The sequence below is a fragment of the Lagopus muta genome, chromosome 5 (genome assembly GCF_023343835.1).
Source record: "Lagopus muta isolate bLagMut1 chromosome 5, bLagMut1 primary, whole genome shotgun sequence".
Lineage (NCBI taxonomy): Eukaryota > Metazoa > Chordata > Aves > Galliformes > Phasianidae > Lagopus > Lagopus muta.
Window position 1 is genome coordinate 24,812,325 of NC_064437.1, and position 20,781 is coordinate 24,833,105.

The following is a 20,781-nucleotide window of genomic DNA, read 5'->3' on the forward strand; positions in this document are numbered from 1 at the left end:
TGCTGCCGGTGTGTGACGGCAGAGGAAAACACCGGTCTCTTTTGTGGTAACGGGGACAAGCCTGGGGGCTCTTTGCCTGTGTGGCACCAGAGTGCAGCAGCTCCATCCCATCAGGAGCAGACAGCACAACCCAGCCTGGGCACCAAGGCAGGAGAAGCTGAGAGACCACCACTGTGAAGGACCCGCAGCCCTCCCCAGCCCCACCTGCTCTGCTCTGCTCCACCCAGGTATCATCTCCATCCCGAGTGCCACCCGCACCACGTTCATTACCTACATATACACACAACACCACCTGTTGTCATTGCACATATACATACATATATATATATATTTACAGTTCTGTGATTTGTTTTTTCTTTTTGCAGTTTGAAATAATTTAAGAGAAACCCACCAGCTCACGGGCAGAGGTTTCCAGCTGAGGCAGGGAGAATCCAGGGCCAGAGAGCTGAGATGTCCCCATGCCAGGGGCAGGTCCTTGTCCCACGTTGCCTCCCAGGGTGCCCTGCCGTCCCCATCCCCGCAGGGACCCGCGCATTGCACATAAGCAGGGCAGATCCAGGCCCTTTGTCTCAGTGAGGTCCTTGTTGCACTTTAGCTCCATGCAGGACTCCGGCAGCACCTGCAGACCGCTCCACTCCTCCTGGAGCCGCGCCACTACCGCCGAGCCGGGCGCTGCCTTAGCACACGCAGGGCCAGGCTGTCTGCCTGCAGCAGCAGCTCCCGGATGCGTGCCAGCCCCAGGCCTGACACAGCGGCCCCGTTGACCTGCAGGATCTCATCGCCCACCCCCAGCAGCCCCGCGTACAGCTTGGCCGTGCCCGCGTCCGCCATCTCCTGCACGTAGACACCTGCAGACAGAGGTGCGGGCAACTGAGCTGCCATGTGAGCCACCAGCCCCCAGTGCACAAAACCCATATGAGTGATGGTCTTCGCTAAGGTCCCTTCCTACTTCAGCTGGTCTACCGTTCCACAGCCACAGTACCTGTGTCGGGCCGGCCGTGCCCAGAGGTGACCTGGAAGCCGAAGGAGCCGTGTGGTGGCCGTTCTATCTCCAGCAGGCTGGTGCCATCGGGGAACACCTCCACCACACGCCCCACTATGCGTGGCCGGTCAGGTGCACCAATGTCCTCCACGCTCAGCGAGTGCCGTGGCCCCGAGGCTGCCTTCCTGCGGGGAGATGCTGTGAGCCCAGCACGGCACCACCAGACCAGGGCTAAGCGTGGCCGTGTTCCCATCCCACCTGTCCCCGTCCCCAGGCTGGGACAGCAGGTACGCATTGGCTCGGGGCACCCTGCCCAGCAGGCTGTGCAGGCTCTGTATGGAAGCGGCTTTTTGGGGCTGGCGGAACGGTGACACCTGGAGAAGTGTGACACGGTGAGACGCGTGGCACCAAAACCTTGCGCCCTGCTACGTACACCTCAACCTCCCCAGCCTCCAGAGCCCTCCCAAGCCAACAAAGCCCCATCTCCCCCTTGCAGAGGATGGCTCACCAGTGCCTGCAGTGAGGGCGACCGCTTCACGCTGGGGCCATTGGGTGCAGGGCCGGGCAGCTGCTCCATGCTGTAGCAGCGGAAGCGGCCCAGGCGCTGCTTGGTGCTCTGGCTCAGGCTGCACAGGAGCCGCTTCAGCCCTGAGGATGCCGCATCCCCACTGCCCTTCCGGCTTGTTGCCCGTGCTGGCTCCCTACAGGACAATGCCCAACAGTGTTTAGCAGTAGCTTGTCCCCAAAAACATCCTCACCCTGCTTCAGTGACTTCTATGTCATGAGGCCAAGCCTGGTGCTGAACCAATGAGGGATGCTCATAGTCCCTCACCACTCACCCAGGTGTTGCGTTCCCATCGTGCTGTGCCTTGGGCGTCCTGGTGGTCTCCCCAGGTTGTGTCCCCAGCCCATGGGGGCGGCTCCCACAGCCCTGTCCATGGGTGTTGTTGCAGTTATTAGTGGACAAGGCACGCAGGGGGCTCCCTGGGAGCCACACAGGGCCACAGGGCCCCCGCTGCTGCCCCGCACCCTTGGGTTGGGGCAAAGTGCTCCCAGCATCAGGCTCTGGACACTGGTGGCTGCTAGCAGGGACACTTGTCCTGCAAGGCACCTGGGAGCAGGCCTTTGTAGTGGTGATGATGGAAGGGGTGTGGGAAGGCCCCGCTGGCCTCGAGGAGGGGACCAGTGGCTCTCCTTTGCCCACCATCTCACCGGTGTGCCCCCCATCCTGGCTGCCAGCTGTACCCGCTGGTGGGGGACAAAGCGTCCCCGAGCCCCCGGCCACACTCATGACCTTCTCCTTTTGCATTGGGGTGCGGGGGCTGCGGTGGCCACGAGCCCGGGGCTCCCGATGCCCCCGTGGGTGGGGGCTGCGGGGCCGCGGCTCCTCGCTGTCAGTGCGGCAGCCATCGGAGGTGTCGGTGCTCTCCAGTGCCGAGTCCGCCTCATCCCCACGGGCGACGTTCCCGATATAAGTCTCCTTGATCTTCTCAGTGTGAATGCGCTGCCGGGAAGGCAGGATCCAGAGCGGGGACCCCCCAGGACCCAGCGGCCGGGCCTTGGGTTCAGGCTGGGCAGCAGCACCAGGACCTGTGCGCTCCCGTCCCCGTGCCATGGGGCTGCCTTCAGCCGGCACGGCGGCACCGAGCAGGGAGCCGCAGGCCTGGCACTTGCCCCCAGCAGGGATATCACCACCACGGGATTTGGCAGGGCCATCCCCGGGGTGCCCACGGGGCTCTCCACCGCTGCGCTCCAGTGCTGAGCCCAGCACCCGGCGGTGCCGCAGCCGCTCCAGGTAGCGCACCTCAGCGTCGCGGGCCGACTCGTCCTCAAAGCGCACGCGGGACGGGGAGGGTCCCCGTGGCCGCCGGGGCTCCCTGCAGCCCGACTCCCCGCTGGATGAGTCGCTCAGACTGCCGCCCGCCGGGCCCTCCACCTCTCTTGTGGTGACGCTGGGCCTCGGTGTCCCGCTGGGCTCCCTGCAGTGGGGACAGAGGACTGGCGAGCTGCGGGGACAATCCTCCACCACGGGGTGAGGAGTGTGGCTAACGAGCCCAGCAGCACTGAGTCCCCATGACCCTGCGTACGGCCCCTGCACTGCACCTCCGCTGGGGCAGTCATGCATGCGAAAAGGGAGCAGGGGTCAGGACTCAGTCACAGGGCAGGAGCTGGATGTGGGGCGGGAGGTGGCACGGCGCAGGGCTCACCTGGGGTGCGCGGCGGTGGGCAGCAGCAGGAGGTCGTGGCTGGCGCGCAGCGGGTTGGTGCGAGCCTTCATGCGGGCGCGCTGCAGCAGCTGCTTGGCCTGCTCATGGCGTGGGCTCAGCTCGAGCTCCTGCCCGGGAACAAAGGCCCTGCAGGGAAGGATTAGCAAAAAATAACACGGATTAAAAGTGGTTTAGCAGTGACGGGGCTGCTCTGCGGGGAGAAAGCGGGGCCTGGCTTGCAGGCACTGGGGACACCCCTGCAGGCAGACCCAGAGATGTCGCACTGCAGTAGCAGCAATTTAGGGGGCTCGGCAACAAGCCTGGGGCCATGACCTGCACCAGGGACATCCCAGAGGCACGTGAGCAAACCGAAGCAGGTGCTGCCCCAGCCCTGCAGCTTTGGGCTGTGCTCAGCCCCATTCCTCTATCCATGTGCACAGGGGTTCCCTGCCCTAGGGGGAACCCACAACCGTGCACGGCCCCATTCCTGCACTGCCCTCCTCCCCCCGTTGGCTGCAGCCCTAATCCTCATGATTAAAATAATCAGCTCGGCAATCACTTTGGGGATCCTCACCCCAGCCTGCCCACAGCTGGAACACAACTATGCCCCGTGCTGAACTGTGGGGAGCCACTGCCATGAACCTCAATTTTGGCTTCCCCGAGGCATCCCAGCTGTGCCCACCAGCACCAACTGAGCCTCAGATGCCAGAATAATGGAAAACTGATCATTGCCATGTAAGTGCTTCCACTCTAAATTGTCCACAGACCTGCTCCACGCTGCCCCCAGCATTGCTGCTGCAGCCCCTCTCTCCCGACCATCCCTCCTCATATTTTTAGCCCCACTGCTGAGGTTTATCATTAGGCCAATGAGATTATGCATTCCTACCTCCTGTAAGCTCTTAAGCACTGGGGAGACATTTCTGTCCCACTCCTCTCTCCTGTCAGAGACACCTGGCACCAGCCCTGCTCTGTCTGCTCACGGTACCCCCCACACCCCATTCCTCTCAGACCCGTTTGTCCCCAGTTGAAGCATTTGAAGTCCTACCTGCAGCCCTCAGCATCCTGCAGTGAGACCCCTGAGTCCCAGTCGCCATCACTTGCTGGCACCTCTGGAATGGGAGAAGGGGGAAGGCATCGCTGGGAGCTCCCAGCCTCACACCAACTCCCTCTGGGGCCAATTCTCCAAAGCATGTTTTGCCATCTGAGAGCCCAGGAAACGGGCACAAGACCCCAGGGCTGTGGGGATGCAGACTGGAGAGTCATAGATCTATAGAATGGCATAGGTGGGAATAGGTGGAATGGCAAAGCCCTCCCAGCCCTCCCCCACCGCAGACTGGCCGCCCAGGGCCCATCTCCATAGGAGAGGTCCCCACAGAGACCTGAGGTGACAGCAGAGGCCCAGGCACGCACCGTGCATCCCCAGCACCTCGTGCAGCAGCTGCCGGTTCCTCTCCACCCTCTCAGCCAAGGACAGTGGCTCCGGGCCCTCTGTCACCTCCTTGCCAGCAGAGACCAAAGGGGGAGAGCCCCCCAGCCCCCCCTGCTCCCCCCACGATGCAGTGCCATCCAGCAGCCCATCAGTCAGGTACGTGCGGAGCTGCACCCGCTGTTCCTCAGCTCCAGCCTTCCCCTTGCGGGCACGGGCCTTCTTGGGCGAGGGCCGCTCGGCTCCACGCTTCTCCTTCAGCGCCTTCACTTTGCCCTCCAGCACGGCGTGGGGGCCCCGGGGGGGCTCCGCGGGACGGGGCCCCTCCATGTGCCCTGGGAGGAGAAAGTGCATGAGGGCAGCCCGCCTGTGGCCTATGTGGCCGTCCCCAAGTGATGCCAAGCCCTCGGAGCACAAACCCTGCATGGAAGCGTCTTCCCGACGGCACCGATAAAGCCCTCCGTGCCCCGCTCGGCCCAGCAGCCTCTCATCCCCTCCCAGGGAGCCCGCAATGTGCTGGGGACGAGAAACACCCCTCCGTCACAGTGGGCCCCCACAGAGCCAGGACAGCCACGAGGGCAGGGCTTACCCCGAGCATCGGGAGAGGGCCGGGATGGAGGGAGAAGAAAGCGGAAGAGGGGAAGGAAGCATAGGGAGGAAATTAAAAAAAAGCAGCAAATCCCAGCCACTCCAGCCCTGCCGGAGCTCCGCCGCTTGGCTGGGCTGCTGGCTGCGGCCGGCCCTGCCTCCCGCCCGGCCTCCCCCTCCTCCTCCTCCACCCGCTCCATGGCAGGGCTCCCAGCCAAACCCAGCGCAGATGCTGACACCCGAGCTGGAGGCGGCCACGGGGCCACCGCGGTCACACGCAGCCCAGGGGACACCGGGGACACGGCACACCTAGAGCAGTGCCAAGGCCACCCATGGGACGCCCTCTGGTTGTGCAAACAAAGGGCCCCCACGCACCCCAAGAGCGCTCCCCCATCCCCAGCGCCCCATGGTTCTTCTCCAGCATCTTTCACCCACAGTGCTGGAGCATCCCATGCGTATCACCCGCATCCTGGCTCTTCCTGCTTGCTCCCAGGCTGAACCCCACAGCCGTGCCCTCACCAGCAGCCCCCAGGGCGTACCCCTCCCTGCACAGCCCCATCCCACCGCCGGGACCTCGATCCCCCCACACTGGGCAGCACTTACCTGCAGACACGGGACACGCTGGGGAGCTGCAGGGCCCATGGGCGAGGCGGTCCCGCTGCACGCTGCGGCTTTTGCTATTCATCATTGGTTTCATAATCCCGGGACCCGGAGGAAATCGCTGGGATTATGAAATTGTTTTAATCCCCCACCCCCCAGCTCCGGCCCCCACCAGCACAAGAAAGCGCCGTTATCTTCTTAAATCAGCCCCAGCAGGGCAGGGGCATCGCAATTTCCGGTGGCAGCATCACAAATCCCATTGGGGAGCTGCCAGGCCCTGCAGCCCCACGGCGTGGATTTGGGGACCCGGTGGGTGCAGCCCTACAGCACAGAGGAGGGGAAGGCGGGCGCAGAGCAGCGACAAACGAGCGTCAGGTCATTGGAAAACAAAGAGCTTGTAATAATGAAAAAAAGGACAGATTGAGTAACCAATCACTTTTTCCTCTTAAAAACACAATCACAGTAACTTTGCTTTTATACAACCACCTAGGAACTAGGAAACAGTATCACATTGTGCATTTTTTTTTTTTTTTCTTTTTCTTTTTTAAAACCTACTTATCAAGAAGGGTTATTCCACACTTCAGAAATGATATCCATTTGGGAAGGAAAGAGGAGACAGCTAACAGCGCAGTCACAGTACACCATGAGTCCAAGCAAGCGGCAAGTCTTTGTCCTCACCTTTTCCACTTAGCCAGAGAGAAGAGTGGAGAAGGGGATAGCAAAAGAGAAAGGAAGAAAGCAAGCACCCACAGAGGACTAATCACACTCCATAATTACTTTGGATATCTACAGGTCGGGGCGGCAGAACCATGAGACCAACGCGGCAGGGATGGGGAGGGGCCGGGGCGTTCTGCAGCCCCGATGCCGAGAGGATCAGGCCGTGGTTGGACACCAAAGGGTGCCAGCAGCCCTCTCCTCTCCTCCTCCCACAGACCTGCCTTTCTCCAGTGGTGTTCCCAGGGCCAGGCTAACCCTCCAGCAGCAGTGAGGCCAGCTGTGGGCGGCACGGTTGCCGCAAGGATCATCCACTCTTCCCCTAGGAGCCCCAAACCCTCTTTACCAGGGAGACAAAACAACCCGGAATCACCTTCTGGAATAAGAACTGAAGTTAAAGGGAGGCTGAAGGCAGCAGCTCACTGCACCTGTGTGCACGGTGCCACATCATGCGGGCACCCACTGCAGCTGAAGGCCCCTGCAGACATCAGTTTGCCCAGCCCGTTGCCAACCTCCATCCCAATCCATGCTGCTGTGATGGCTGCAGGTTCCACAGGGCTGGTTTGGGAGGAATGTGCCTTCCTGATTTCTCTGAGGCCGCCGGCAGGTTGGGAGCTCCCTGCCAAAGGGAATGGTGCTTTATTCTGGGAGATAATTGTTGCCAGCTGCAGCACACCGCCTCCCCTTTTTGCTTATTTCTTCTGGCAGCAAAGGCAGAAACAAAAATAAAGGGAAGGGAAGGAGCCAGGAAGGAGAAAGGCTTTCCATAAGGCTTTGAGAAACTACACAGCAAGAAATTGACTGCTTGCAGCCTGCAGTTCCCAACCTGCAGCACCAACCTTGCTCTGGCACAGGTCCACCACCACTTTGTTTTAACCTATTCCAAATGAAAAGAAGAGAACTGAGTTTCCTTCCTCAGATCCTCCGGGCGAAAAGCACAGCGGGTAAAATCAGAGCAAATGCAAGGCAGCAGTCAGGGGAGAAGCTGTGCTACCAGCCCAGGGCAAAAGAACAGAACCCAGGATGCGACAGCAGGGATTCCTGCAATCCCATCGCTGAAACCAGACGGGAGCCAACAGACAGCAGGGCAAGGAGGCAATGAGCAGAGCCCACCTCCTGCTGGCAGCCCAACACACCTCCGGCAGGACCTGTCGTGTGCTGCCTCTGCTGCAGGAGGAGAGAGCAAGGCGCACTGCTGCTCCTACCCACAGGGCTCAGCTAAAGGTGATTAAGGCTTTGAAATCCAGCGTGAGATCCGGACGATGATGCTGGAAGGCTCTGCCTCGAGCTGCTCACACTGGAGCAGGACTCAGCCCTCCCTTACAGCGGGCGGTGTGACGGTGTGTGCTGCTGTCACACAGCAAGCCAGCCTTCAGCTGCCACCACAGCAGTGCCTGGAGTGGGAGCAGCAACCCAAAGTCAGGAAGAGAAGCTTTGGTTTCAACTAAAGCTGAAAAGAAAGCAAGCAATCAAAGGGAAACAGGTGCACAACCCCACGACCCTGCACATCTCCATCCACATTCCTGGGTCCGCGTCACCGGTACAACCTTCATTGCACAGGACTCAAAAGCACTCTCAGATGGTTGTTAGGTTCCATAAATTATGTGAGAACTATACGTAACACATACATCACATTTCCCAAAAAAAGAAATATATATGATAAGAAAAGTTACATCAAATTAAAAAGTAGCTTCATGAATGAAGGTACTGCTCTAAGTGCACTTTCCCTGCAAGTGCAGCCAGTGCCTCAGCGCTGGATATGAAGAAAAAAAATAAAATAAAACCAAAAATAATCAGATTTAAAAACTTAAGTCCGGTTTCAACCAGTCAAAACCGGGCCAAGCAGAAACCGAGGGTGTTCTCGGCACTGTCCCAAATGGGAGTCCCTATGATGCTTCTTTATCCAGACAGGTGTGTATGTCCTTGTTGAGACTGTAAACAATCCTTCTTTCCTGAACTGTCCTCTTTATTGGCAAAAGAAAGTAAAATGTTTTATTTTGTGTTTGTTTGTTTGTTAAAATAGGACATCAAAATTAACGCAGAAGAAAAGAAACAAAACACAGTGAGCTTGTTGGAGTCCATAGGATCTGGTCTGGAAGAGCTCGGAAAATGTGTTCAGTGTTTTCTCCTGTTTGCAGCTGGAACTGTACCAGAGATTGGGTTACTTGGGGAAGAGGGGAGCAGAACGAGAAAACAAAGGATGCTGAATAAGAGATCGTTGCTGCTTCATGTGTTCACTTCTTTTGCTAGGTCCTCTATCAATACCTTCGTGTCAGAAGACTTGGACCTGGGAAGAAACACAAACAGAAAACACTCATCAGGGAGCTGAGGCTGCTGCTTCCTCCTCCCACCCCCTCCCAGGAAGCGATGAAACAGGAAGATGCTCTGCAGCCATTACTGCACAATGCTCCCTGCATGTCCAGGTTGCCCAAGGAGGTTGTGGACGCCCCATTCCTGCAGGCATTCAAAGCCAGGCTGGATGTGGCAGCCTGGTCTGATGGTGGATGTGACAGCCTGGTCTGATGGTTGGCGACCCTGCACATAGCAGGGGGTTGGAACTAGATGAGCATTGTGGTCTTTTTCAACCCAGGCCATTCTGTGATTCTATGATTCTGTGCTTCCTCACCCCAGGAGCTGCTCTCTTGGCCAAGGGCTCTGGAGCTGTGCTTGGGGGGAAGAAGTGATGCTCAGACACCAAAGCATCCTGCAAGGCTTGGAGCACAGGCACAGCAGCAAAGAAGCACAGCCAGTAGAGCCTGGGATGCAAAATGGGGGAATGTTTTGGGTGTAAGAATGAGGGGTGGAAAGAAAAACCACATGGGTTTGGATATGGGAGGGGAAGGGATCTGAGATCTCACGTGACATCTCATGAAAGGATAACTGAAATCTTGGGGCGGCCAGAAGCCCGGAAACAAGGGAAGAGCCTGTCTCACACGTTTGGATGCACTGCTACCAGCGCAGGAGGGGGAGTTTTGTAAAGGGCACTGCCTTCACAACAGCTCCAGGAGGAGAGGCCGGACGTACTGTGAAGCCAGGCGAGGTCTGCGCAAGGATATGCTCTGGCTGCGCTTCCATTGCTTGTTCTTGCGGCGGTTCCGCACGCCGTCCTCCTGGTCCATCATCTGATCCAACAGCGTCAGGTCGTCGGCGTTGAGCGGGGCCACAGAGATGTCCCTGACGGCACGGAACTCACCACAGTTGTTCAGGTGCTCGTTTTCCAGACGGAAGAAGTTCCAGACAAACCTCCTGGGTGGAGAAGAAGAGAGATTTATTGACGCGGTTCCGCTTTGATAGGCGCCGCTGTGTTTGGTGAAGCACTGATCCGTGAGCCAGGGCAGCACTGACTACTCCCACTGATCACAAATGGCCTCTGGGAACGTGCTTGGAGTACGGAGGAACGGCAAACAACTACCAGCAGCACCTGCTGTGACATCTCCCAGCCCCTCAGGGAACAAACGGGCTGGCAGGCTCATTCATTGTCCTAATGATGACAGCCCGAGTCTGCAGGCATTACAAGAGGAAGGAAAAACATATGGCAACCTCTGCCATGTACACGAGTGAAGTTTGGCTGCACAGATTATTCATATGGGGGTCTGCAGCAAGAGCATGAGGGTGTAAAGAGCTCTGGAAACCTGCAGGGCAATGGGGCAGGCTGCAAACTGGTGGAAAGGAGCAGGAATCTGGGAATAATTGTAAACATGAAATTAAGGGAAATATCAAATGCTTCTGCCAATGATACAGTTTTAAGGTGAAACTTGGTAATAACACAACCTTTGAGATTAGATCCAGCAGCTGCAGAGGGAATGGTAAATGCAGCCAAAGACCCAGCCCCACATTGCTGCAGTGTTCCTCAGCACCCTGCTCAGATTAAGTGCCTCTCCTCCCAGTTCAGAGTCCAAAGAGCAAGAGGCTTCAGGCTTCCCACTCCGCTGATGTTTCACAAGCAACAGGAAATCCAAACAAGTTCCTCAGCCTTACCTAAAAACCTCAAGTGGGGCAAAAACAGTAGAAATGATATCCCCAGCATGTGGGAAGATCTGCATGGAAGTGAGGGAGATCTGGATGGTCCAGGCAAAGCGCAGGATCACGTCCTCAACAATGGCACAATAGTAGTATGCCTGGAACACAAGATACAGTTGGGACAGGTCAGCAAGAAGGCCTTCAGGAAGAAGCAGGCCTGCGTGCTTCAACTTTTAAATCAGCTTTGTTGCTTGCACACAGACTGCCTGCGCAATACAACGTACACAGTAACACATCCCCTTCATTCCTGGGGAAGAGACCCTGCCAGTCATCTACTCAAAGCACTGCACAGTTGTGCCAAGGTCTGTTTTTAAATTGGCTTACGTTTGCATCACTTCTCATTGTAGATACAAGCATCCTGGTGCAGAGGCAGCAGAGAGAGAATTTGCTCCTCATTCACTCAAAGCACCACCAGCAGCATGTCTTTGAAACAAACTCTGCTGCTGGAACATCCTCATGCCCAGCATGCAGGGGGCACAAAGCAGCCAACTGCAACGTGCAGCTGAAACAAATGGAAATGCATTTTGGTACAACAGCAGAAGCCACCTCTAACATACTCACTTTCTGTGGGTAGACAATTCCTTCTCGAAGAAAGGTATTTTCACCAGCATTTTTGTCAAAGAGACCCCAGTCCATCTTCAGGTCCCAGATGAGGGTGTAGCAAGAGCTGATGAAATAGAAGATAATCCACAGGTAGAAGAACACTTGGGTGTCGCTGTGGTTTTTAGCTGCAAAAGAGAAGAACAGCACACTTCTGTGCAACCTGAAGTGGATTGCTTCTTTAAAAAGCCTACTTAAACCTCAGCCAACGTCTTGCATTGGGAACGCAGACGTGCAGTACAACGTTCATTTTGGTGGCAGACGAGGCAGGCTTGTTGTCATCCTCAGTCCGGACAGCAGGGGGAAGCTGAGGGCCGCATTTCACAAAGGACACGGGCTGTACAAAGGAAAAGCAAGGAGGCAACGAGGAGGATTTCGTAAGAGCGCGGCTTAGTTTGCAAAAACACCAACAGCAAATGAGTCCCCTAACAGCCTGAAAAAAGACGGACGGCATGGGAATCCCACAGGCTGCTTCAGAACAGGGGAAAACAACGGGGCCGTTTGCTCTCTCCTTCCCTTTTTAGCACTCTGATATAAACGTACGGCAGCGATCCGATAAAATTAATGGAGGTGAAAATGAGGGGCATCGTGTAAGAGCACGCTCTCCCCATTATGCCTTCCAGGCTCCCTGGACATGAAGTGCAGGATATAGGTCAAATACACACGCTTGTTCTCTTTTCAAAACACACCCCCTAAAGCAAACCTATTAAACCATTTATGCAGCCAAGCTTCGAATCAGCAGGGGAAAAGGACAAGAGATTCACTTGAGCTGTGCAGGTCTCCCCAGCCTGCCTGCTGTCACACAGGACCAGCAGTATTGCACTCACCCTCATCTCCCTGCAGCCTGGTGGCACCCAGGGCAGCTCTGACCCCGCTGCCACATGGATGTCCTGCACCATATGGGCTCCAATGCCACGTTTCCAAGTGCTGCTGGCACAAAACAGGGGCTCAGGTGATGCTTGAGGCTTATCAATTAGCAATCAACTGCAAGACATTGTCCTCCCCCAGCAGCTCCTTCACTAGGTTTTTTCATTGGGAAAAACAGACAGCTGCTGATGTGCAGTGACCCAGACTCTAAGGCTGTGCCCTCCTACATTATTTTTGGCTGGCAACATCTCCACATTCAGTTCCCCTACCAGATCCTAAATGATCATTCCAAGAGGCAGCTAAGGGGTTAAGTGCTTTCCAACATCTAAAACGCTCCAAACTACCCCGCAGGCTGCAGGCTCCCCACAGGGGCTTAGGCTTGAAGGTTGGGTCAGGCTGTTTGGTTTGTTTTTAAGAACAGAATTCAAACAAACTGGAACTCCGCACCTTCAGGGAGACGTAGAAGGCAGTGCTGAGGGTTACATCCATGGCAGTGCCCTGCAGCACTGAAGAGCAGCCAAGTGGCATTAATGGGACATCCTCCATTCATGGAGGGGATGGACCCAGACCATCCTAGGCAGGTCATCCCACCCCCAATCCCCCCACTGGCTCCTGTATTCTCTCTCACCCACCATCCTGCAGCGCCACTCAGCTCCTGAAAAACTTCACGACAAAACCAAATCCACTCTCTGGCAGAATGCTCTCATCAGAACAAGCCTATTGCCTTCAGCCTTGGCCATTGAGTCCCATCCTTTAATCACTTAGTTCCTTTTTCCTCCTGCCTGCGATTCTGTTTGATACCTTCCTTCCTCTTGGCCTCATTGGTATTCAGCCGGCACACAGAAATATGTTACTGCTCCAGGCAAGCAATTATATCTCAATCTCCACTGGCTGGTCCTAGTGGCCTCTTCAGCACTGCTCAGGGGGGTAGAAAATCAAGGCATCTGCATTCTGCCCAGAGGCTCCATCTACCGCCTGCCAGTTTTTGAGGAGCAATACATTGCCGTGTGTATGTACCACGTCAGGGTCTATTTCAACACAAGCTGCTTCATCCTATTTTTATTTTGTTTAATGATGCGCTAGAAACCACCAGATCCACCACTAGAGAGTCTTGGGATGACTGGTAGAAGCGCACTGGACTCCTGGGAGATCTCAACACCTCTGAGAGGGGAAAGAGACTGAAGCTGATTGTGCCACGGGCTGCAGAAAACCTTCTGCAGCATAGCTGGCAGTCAGAGATGTGAGGCCCTTTGTGCTGCCACCCAGCAACACCCCAAGCTACAAAGCTGTTCCAAGCAGCACATGTGTGAGGAAACACCGTCAGCACAAAACTGCAACACGCGAAGCTGTAGGCACAGCTTCAGCTCCTCTTGCAGGGGGTCTATTTTGGTGTGTTCTAATGAGCACATCTGCAACCTGGAGGTGCTGGGCTGTGTCAGAGGCTACTCGAGTTCAGTGTCTTGCTGCAGCACCCGTGGCACCTCCACTTGCTGCACAGATGAGGGGGAGCTGCACGCTGCCAGGGCCACTTGCAACCTTCACTGCAGGATTTCCATTAGCATCCTCAGCTTCCCCTGTAAAAGGCAATCCCAGTGGGTACCCTGCACAAACACGCCCGCAAATTGCCCCAGAAGGTCACACGGATAAATAATGGAAGGCTTCAACCTTTGAACTGAAGCTGTGAATGGCCACAGAGCAGGAAAACAGCCACGGGCACGTGTAGCAACTGAATTTACTGCCTGCAAAAACTGCTGATAGGCAAATACATTCGATACCAACAGCAGCCACGGGGGAAACAGTTTCTGACATGCATTCTGAGAGAGTAATACTGTGCAGAAATTATAGCCCCTTCCAAACACAGGCAAGAGAAAAGTCGCTTTCCATCAAAGATAGACAGCAAATACTATTCCGAACGCAGTTAATATTGACTTTACTTCCAAAGAATACTATCTGTTTACCCTGCTGAATTATTCTGGGGAATGTAAACACTATATAGTATTCAACACAGGAAAAAAAAAATAAAAATCAATGCCATGTATTATTGAAGACCTGGATAAGAGCACAGCAGCCCTCGATAAGCACTCGGTGTGTCAGCCACCACTGCCAGCTGCAGGCTTTGCTGATGGCAGAAGCTGTGATAAAAGCTGTCAGAAGTCTGAGGTTATCAGGAAACACAGCCAGGTGAGCCCTGCTGCACGATGCCAATCTGACTGTGTGGAGCAGTTCCACCTCCAGCATGAATTAGAAGCTTCTTGATCAAGGCTTGCCAAACACAGGCTCCTTTAACGGCAAGCCATTCAGCCCCAGATTAGGTGGAACCCAAAGGAAAGAAATCCGTATTTACAGCGTGCCCAGTGGGAATTGTTAGCACACTGAGCACATACCCAGGTAGGCTGTGAGCGATGCGCTCCTCAACTCCACCCCAGCACACAGAGGGAGGATGAGACAGCCAGAAGTGACTTACCTCCAAGAGAAGAGCCGTCGGATGGCATCCCAAAGCACGTGCCTGCTACCACCTTATGGCTTGAAGCCAAGTCTCACCGAGCCCTCAGCCACTCTAACTATGAAGGAAGGAAGGGCAGTAGTGCTCCCCCAACCAGCGGGGATCTCTATTTAATGCTGATCGATGGCAGAGACACAATGGTGGGCTTAGTGCAGCAAAAAGGCAAACAGCCCTGAGGAGCACAAGCAGGACTCACTGTGAGCTGACAGGCTTTGTCAAATACCCCAACCACTTCCTAAGAACAACCTTCCCTTAGATTTTGCAAACCTCTGCTACTGCCTCAGGGCGCAATTTAAAGTAAAGCATCGGGAGATAGCACTGAAGAGCTGTCAGGAGGCAAGCTCTAATTTCTTCTCCTATTTAAATCCTGCATTTGCAGAACGGGGAAATCCCCAAATCCTGTTTTGCCTAAATAAATATATATATTCTGCTGATTTACAGTGGGTTGTGTAGGACAATATAACTGTGCCTAACTTTGAATCACCATATCATAGAATCACAGAATGGCCTGGGTTGAAAAGGACCACAATGCTCATCTAGTTCCAACCCTGTGCTATGTGCAGGGTCGCCAGCCACCAGACCAGGCTGCCCAGAGCCACATCCAGCCTGGATAAGCACTCTCATGGATAAGCATTCTTTTTGTTACGGAGATACATGATTTAATTGCAAGCTGGAGGAAGCACACCACTCCCTGCTGACAGATTGGATTTCTCTCCCAGTGTCATCTCTCACGTCTGAGAAGTGTTACCGGGGGGTGTTTAACTGAGAAGGATGGGGCTTCCAATGCAATCATTTGCCAGCAGACTCACTAATAAGAATAGCTGAATTCACTGTCAAAAATAAATGCTGTGGTCTAGTCTAGGGATTCATAGCAACATTAAGGTTGGAAAAGACCACTAAGATCATTTAATCCAACCATCCACCATGCCCACTGACTATGTCCCTGACCAAAAAAAAATAAACCAACGGTGACTTATTGCACCTGCCAGGTTCCTGCAGCCACACAGAAGCCCAGGTTGGCACAGCCTTGGAAGGTGAACCGGTAGGCCATCCCTTTTACTTACACCTTACTCATTAGTGCTCTCGCTTCTCCAGTCACGTTAAGCTGGGACCAGATGGATGATTCACTGCCTGGTAGGGTGCCGAGGTGCCTCTCCCCCACAGCCCTGCTGCTGGCACCACCAAGCATCCCACTTGACATTTAGAGGCCTACAAAGAATTGGAAAATGTCCCTGCGGGATTTCACGCCTCGTTTGTGCTGACACTCAGGGTGCAGAGGCAGCTCCCAACCCCACTGCCTATAAATGCGTGCCACCAGGCACAGGGCTCCCTCGGGGGGTGACTCCCCCTCCATCCACAGCATCACCTGGAGCCCTGGGTGAGCAATTAGAGCCAACGAGCTGGCATGGGAAGCCAGGCTGGCTCTGGGACGGGGGGTCAGAGGCCGGGTTGGAAATGCTTGCCCCGTGGCAATGCCTCACATACTCTGCTAATGACACTGCCACCACTCTGCCGGAAAAAAGGATCAGAAAGACTGGCTAATGAACACAACTCATTACTGAGGGCCTCCTGGGCATGGGATGACAGGGTTTCAGACCAGAAGTCGTCCTAGCTCACAGCAATGTGACAGACATTGCACATTTTGGCTCCAAATAATCACCCTGATGGAGCTGCTGGTATGCTGTGCTAAGGCAAGCAGCAGGAAGGCAGCCACTTAGGAAAGAAGACAGTTAATCCCATTACAAAGTTTGTTTTACTTCAAGAGGTCAATCTAAGCTCTCTACAAGGCTCTTGTGACACCTAAATCAAACCATCTGGCTTGCCACAGTGCTGACAGCTGTTCCAACACAGAGAAAGAGAGATCTTGTACTGACATGCAAGGAATAACAAAGGCAACAGGGTCTCACAAATACTATGGTTCCACTCTGCCATATATAAAAAAAAAAAAAAGGGCCCTTTTTAACTAAAAATTTGCACTTGAACTCTAAGCATCCTTTTATTTTGCTTTGCTAGTTTCTCCCCACCCATTTCACTACCACAGGATGACAGCGTGACTGGGTTGGAAGGGACCTCAGAGATCACCAAGCTCCACTCTCTGCCATGGGCTGCCTGTCCCCCAGTTCAGGTTGCCCAGGGCCCATCCATGCCCTGGGGCACCTCCAAGGATGGGGCACCACAGCCCTGGGCAGCAGTGCCAGCTCCTCACCACTCTCTCAGTGGTAAGTTCCCTTGACATCTAATCTAAATCTCCTTTCCTTTCATTTAAAGCCATTCCCTCTTGCTTTATCACTCTCTACCAGCGTAAATAGATGATCTCCCTCTTGTTTACAAGGTATTGCTATTTTCTGCACCAATGTCTGACTTGTTTAATTCATTTTAGCCCCAGCTCTCACGCTGCCTCGCTCACCTCCTGCTGCAGCCATTCAGGATCACAGTTAATTACCATTCCACCTATCTGCAAATTCTCTCCACAGGGGTTACATCCTGCAGTTTCTAACACGGTGCCAACAAGCCATAAGCGACGCCCCAACTAAGCCACCAGTACTTTGGCAGGTAGAGGATGGCAGAGTTAAGACACAGCCAGGTATCCTCTGATACAGCCCCAGTAGCACCCAGTGTGCCCACCATCCCCTCACCTGGAAGCCACAGCTGTGCAGTGCTAGGACAGACCCAGAGAGAAACAGTGACCCGTTCCAATGCAAAGTGAGCTGCACCATTCGGTGTCAAGCCTGGCAGCAACCTTAACCACTGTGATGAATGAGGAGTGGGAAACAGACCTGCAGTCTTCCACTGGGTTTCCACACAGCAGCACATTTCCCATTCATCTTCATCTGTTCAGGCCTGCTTGAAGCTCTCTATGAGTAAGAGATGGTCCAACACCTTCATGCAGAAGCTCATTAATCTCGGGATGACTGCTGCCTCATCGGGTCATATCTCTATTCCTCGGTAAGGCAGCAAGCTTCACAGATTTCAGCTTAAAAAAAAGCAAGTTACAGGGGACAGGGCTGCTGCTCTGCTGCACTGCAGCCAGCACACGCTGCAGTTGCTAGGTAGCTTAGAGTTACAGATAGGCCTCATTTGCCTGTGCAAACATATCCCGGAGGACTATATTTACAGAACACGGCCTTTGCTTCCCATTCCTTTGAGCGATATAAAAATACTGAGAATTCTTCCTTTGGGAGCTTAGCAACAGTTGCCCTTTGGTTCCTGCTGTCTTCCCTGAAATGTGCTTGTGTTTGTGAGCTGGCAGCAGGGCGGGCAGCTCGAGTCACTGCTCACTGCTCCTGCTCTCTGTGAGGGGCTCGCATTTGAGCGGCACTAATTTAGGAGACGATAGCTTGGAGGGGGCTCTGCAAAACAAGCTTCATTCCAGGACAACGAGAGCACCAGTCTGAGAGAGGACTAACTGTGTGTACTCTGGTACCTTGGATCTAACAGCACAGCACAAAGAGCAGAGCGAGTTGCATTTGGAATCCAAACCCTAAAGAGAAAAATTGCTTTTCCAACCAGAATTATGCACTGCACAAGGGGTTATTAAACTGCAGTCCTTTGGGGAAACTGAGTCAAGAGCCTGCTGTGTCGCTGCTGGGGGGAACCTTTGCTCTAGCAGCCACAGATAAAGCAGTATCACATCGGCACATGACAGTTATTCATAACAAAGTGGCATCTGTGCATTTGTTTGGCTCCAGTTGTTTTCAACAAGTATATGAAAATCCAGCACAACAGTGCCATGTAAGTGCATTCCAGGTGAATTAGCTGGATTTTAGTGCTGACAAACCCTCCTAACCACACAGCCCATCTCCACGCAGCTGGCAGACGTGAGAAAACCTAAAGAACAACTACAAATTATTTGCTGTTCTAACTCAGTGGAGGAAGACAACCCTCCCCAGAGGGCCATGATGTTCCTCGGGACTCCCAGGGAGAACTGCCTGGTGTACATTACCTGACCTCCCAAGAAAAGGCCACAAATTACCCTCTTCTCCTGGCAGCTGAAAGCTCTCATTCCAGACTTATAAGTCATAGACTTGCAAACAGAGGCATGAAAAACTGTTTAAATAAAACTCTAGTTAAAACAGCAATTAACAGGTTCATTACTAACTGTCATTTAGAACAGGTCTAAGTAGCAAGGATTTTTACCCGTTTGACACCTGTCTGGGGCAGTGTTGGTGTTCTGAGCAGCAAACATCCATAGCCCCTAATAGTTGTTTTGTAAATAAGAGACCAGTGTTTGCCTCTGCTATACTTAGGCAGACAGAAAGCGTGGGGGAGCAGCGCTTCTACTTCCAACAGCAACGTGGTGAACACTTGCTAAGAGTCCATCTGACTCCAAGTTTAGAGAAGGGGAAACGCATGCAAAGAACACAGATACAATTCCAGCAGATCTGAACAGAATTAAGAAGGTCCAAGGGCGAGTTTCTGGCAGCAGGGGGATACGGCCAACAGCACTGACAAGATGTAGCAAGGTCTTCAGGCAGTGCTCACAAAACCACTGCCAGTCCGGGCGCAGTGACATTTGCAGAAGCTGTGTGATGTGTCATTTCTAAATGCCACGAAGCTCCCAAATTTTTATTTGCTTTTGTATGACATCTACAGCTATGCACTACCAGCTGCCACTAAGAAGAGAATGGGACAGAGCAAAGCTGGGAGTCACCGAGGTCTCAGGCACTGGAAAGAGCCTGGGTTGGGCTCATAAACACCTCGTTACAGCCCACTGCCTGCCAGTTGTGTGCAGGGGCAGGCACCAGTTGTGTGTGGCAGCAATGAGAACAAGGGTCAGAGCATTGGCATGGATGCAAACCTCTTGGGGAGTAGGAAAAGGTCAAGTCCTTCCATAGGATGTTTACCCAGATGCTGGCTTTCCTCCTGTCCCAAACCTACCCCAGCCTTCCCACAGGGGGCTCTTCCACAGCGTCCCCACGGGAGGCAGAAGCATCCCTCAGCCTCCTAAAGGTAGGCACTATATATAAACCATACCAGCACTGACCACAGCCAGGCAATCTCTACGTGCCTCATCTCACAGCATAGCAGCTGAGACTAACAGAGTGCAGGGCTGGAAGAAAAGGGCAGCAGGGTGGCACCAAGCAACTTACAATGGGAGCAAGCCCTGTGGGGGAGCAGCAGGAGGGGATGCACGAGGAGCAAGGTGAAGAGCTCTGACAGCATCCATCACCACCGTTGTCATGCTGGGTTTGTGCCATTAAGATGCAAAGCTTGGCAAATGTTACGTGCACGGCTCCAGAACCACTGGCCACAGAAAGGTTTCTAATAACCCTGCTTCCTCACCCACAACCAGCATGGGAACTAGGAGCATACATCCAACCCTTTTCCCTGCCTTGCCACAATCATATGTCAGGATAAGCAATAGCTCATGAACATGTGTAGCTGTTAATTCCAGGAGATAAAGGAGGCGTATATTTTAAAATAAAAGAATACAGCTTTGAGGACTTGAGAACAATGAGAGGCAGGGTGACTGCCTGAAGTGCAGAAACGGAAAGCTTTTTCCTTCAGAGCAAGAAGCAGAATCAAGTAATTGTTGTTTCCAGGGAGATGGGGAACTTGGGGATCAGAGCTCAATCTGCAGTTAAATGGATTGGAAACAACTCCCTGCCAGCTGCAGAAAAAAACATGGATAAAAACACACAGGAAAATCCAGAGAGGGCGTTTTCCCAGCACTGTGCACATCTCCCTGTGTTTAGGGATGACAGACAAGCTGCAACTGTTCATGAATGCCAAGGCAGAAGAATTTCCTACATTCTCCCTTTCCTTAGACGTCTCCCACCCAACCTCCCATCACAGCAAGAACTGACAGGTATTCCAGTTTCCTCCTTTAGAGCAGGTATGCAAAAAAATACTTCAAGTAAGATCTTGAAGTACTTTTTACCAGCTAGGCAGCCCTTTGACTTTCCACTGAGATGCTTCACAGATGCTGAAAGGCCAAAGCCTACACTTGAAAGGGAAGCCAATCCTAAGTTTTTCCCCATGGAAGAGGAAAACCCCATGACTTAGCCCAGGATGTTCTCATTCAACAGAAGAAAAACTGGTGAGACATATCTGCCCCACCAGAGCTGTGCACGTAAATATTGACCACTCCTCAACAGCAGAGTCACCGATGAAAAACCAGCTCAGCACCACGACACAATACTTAAACATAAAGAAACAATACTGCGTTTTCACACTGCTATCACTCGAACTTGGTAAGAACGTGGCTGAGGTGGTCCTCAGCATCCCTTCTAGAGCGTGATCTGATGAGCACACCGATGGGCACATGGCCTTC

The 20,781-nt window shown here is 53.8% G+C and overlaps 2 protein-coding genes across 5 annotated transcripts in view; both read right to left on the reverse strand.

Annotated features, from left to right (window-relative positions):
• Positions 1 to 274: 274 nt before the first annotated feature.
• KIAA1614 (KIAA1614 ortholog) lies at positions 275 to 7,970 on the reverse strand. 3 transcript variants are annotated; one of them, XM_048944655.1, is made up of 10 exons: positions 5,807 to 5,929; positions 5,035 to 5,131; positions 4,600 to 4,950; positions 4,235 to 4,298; positions 3,190 to 3,336; positions 1,822 to 2,961; positions 1,491 to 1,683; positions 1,241 to 1,356; positions 983 to 1,167; positions 275 to 848 (listed from the first exon to the last, which is right to left on the reverse strand). In XM_048944655.1, exons 1-10 carry the CDS (start codon positions 5,843 to 5,845, stop codon positions 655 to 657), a joined length of 2,526 nt encoding a protein of 841 aa, XP_048800612.1. In that variant the 5' UTR covers positions 5,846 to 5,929; the 3' UTR covers positions 275 to 654. The 3 variants fall into 3 exon arrangements, with proteins under 3 accessions (XP_048800612.1, XP_048800614.1, XP_048800615.1); XM_048944657.1 differs by lacking the exon at positions 5,807 to 5,929 and adding an exon at positions 5,205 to 5,300; XM_048944658.1 differs by lacking the exon at positions 275 to 848 and having other exon boundaries at positions 1,019 to 1,163; positions 5,807 to 7,970.
• A 127-nt stretch (positions 7,971 to 8,097) lies between these two features.
• XPR1 (xenotropic and polytropic retrovirus receptor 1) overlaps positions 8,098 to 20,781 on the reverse strand; it is a 76,726-nt gene continuing 64,042 nt past the window's right edge. For both annotated transcript variants that reach the window (XM_048944659.1, XM_048944660.1), the window contains 4 exons: positions 11,099 to 11,265; positions 10,496 to 10,635; positions 9,542 to 9,763; positions 8,098 to 8,804 (listed from right to left, as the gene is read on the reverse strand). In XM_048944659.1, coding sequence (XP_048800616.1) covers positions 8,744 to 8,804; positions 9,542 to 9,763; positions 10,496 to 10,635; positions 11,099 to 11,265 — 590 coding nt within the window. In that variant the 3' untranslated portion in view covers positions 8,098 to 8,743. The remainder of the gene's footprint in view (positions 8,805 to 9,541; positions 9,764 to 10,495; positions 10,636 to 11,098; positions 11,266 to 20,781) is intronic.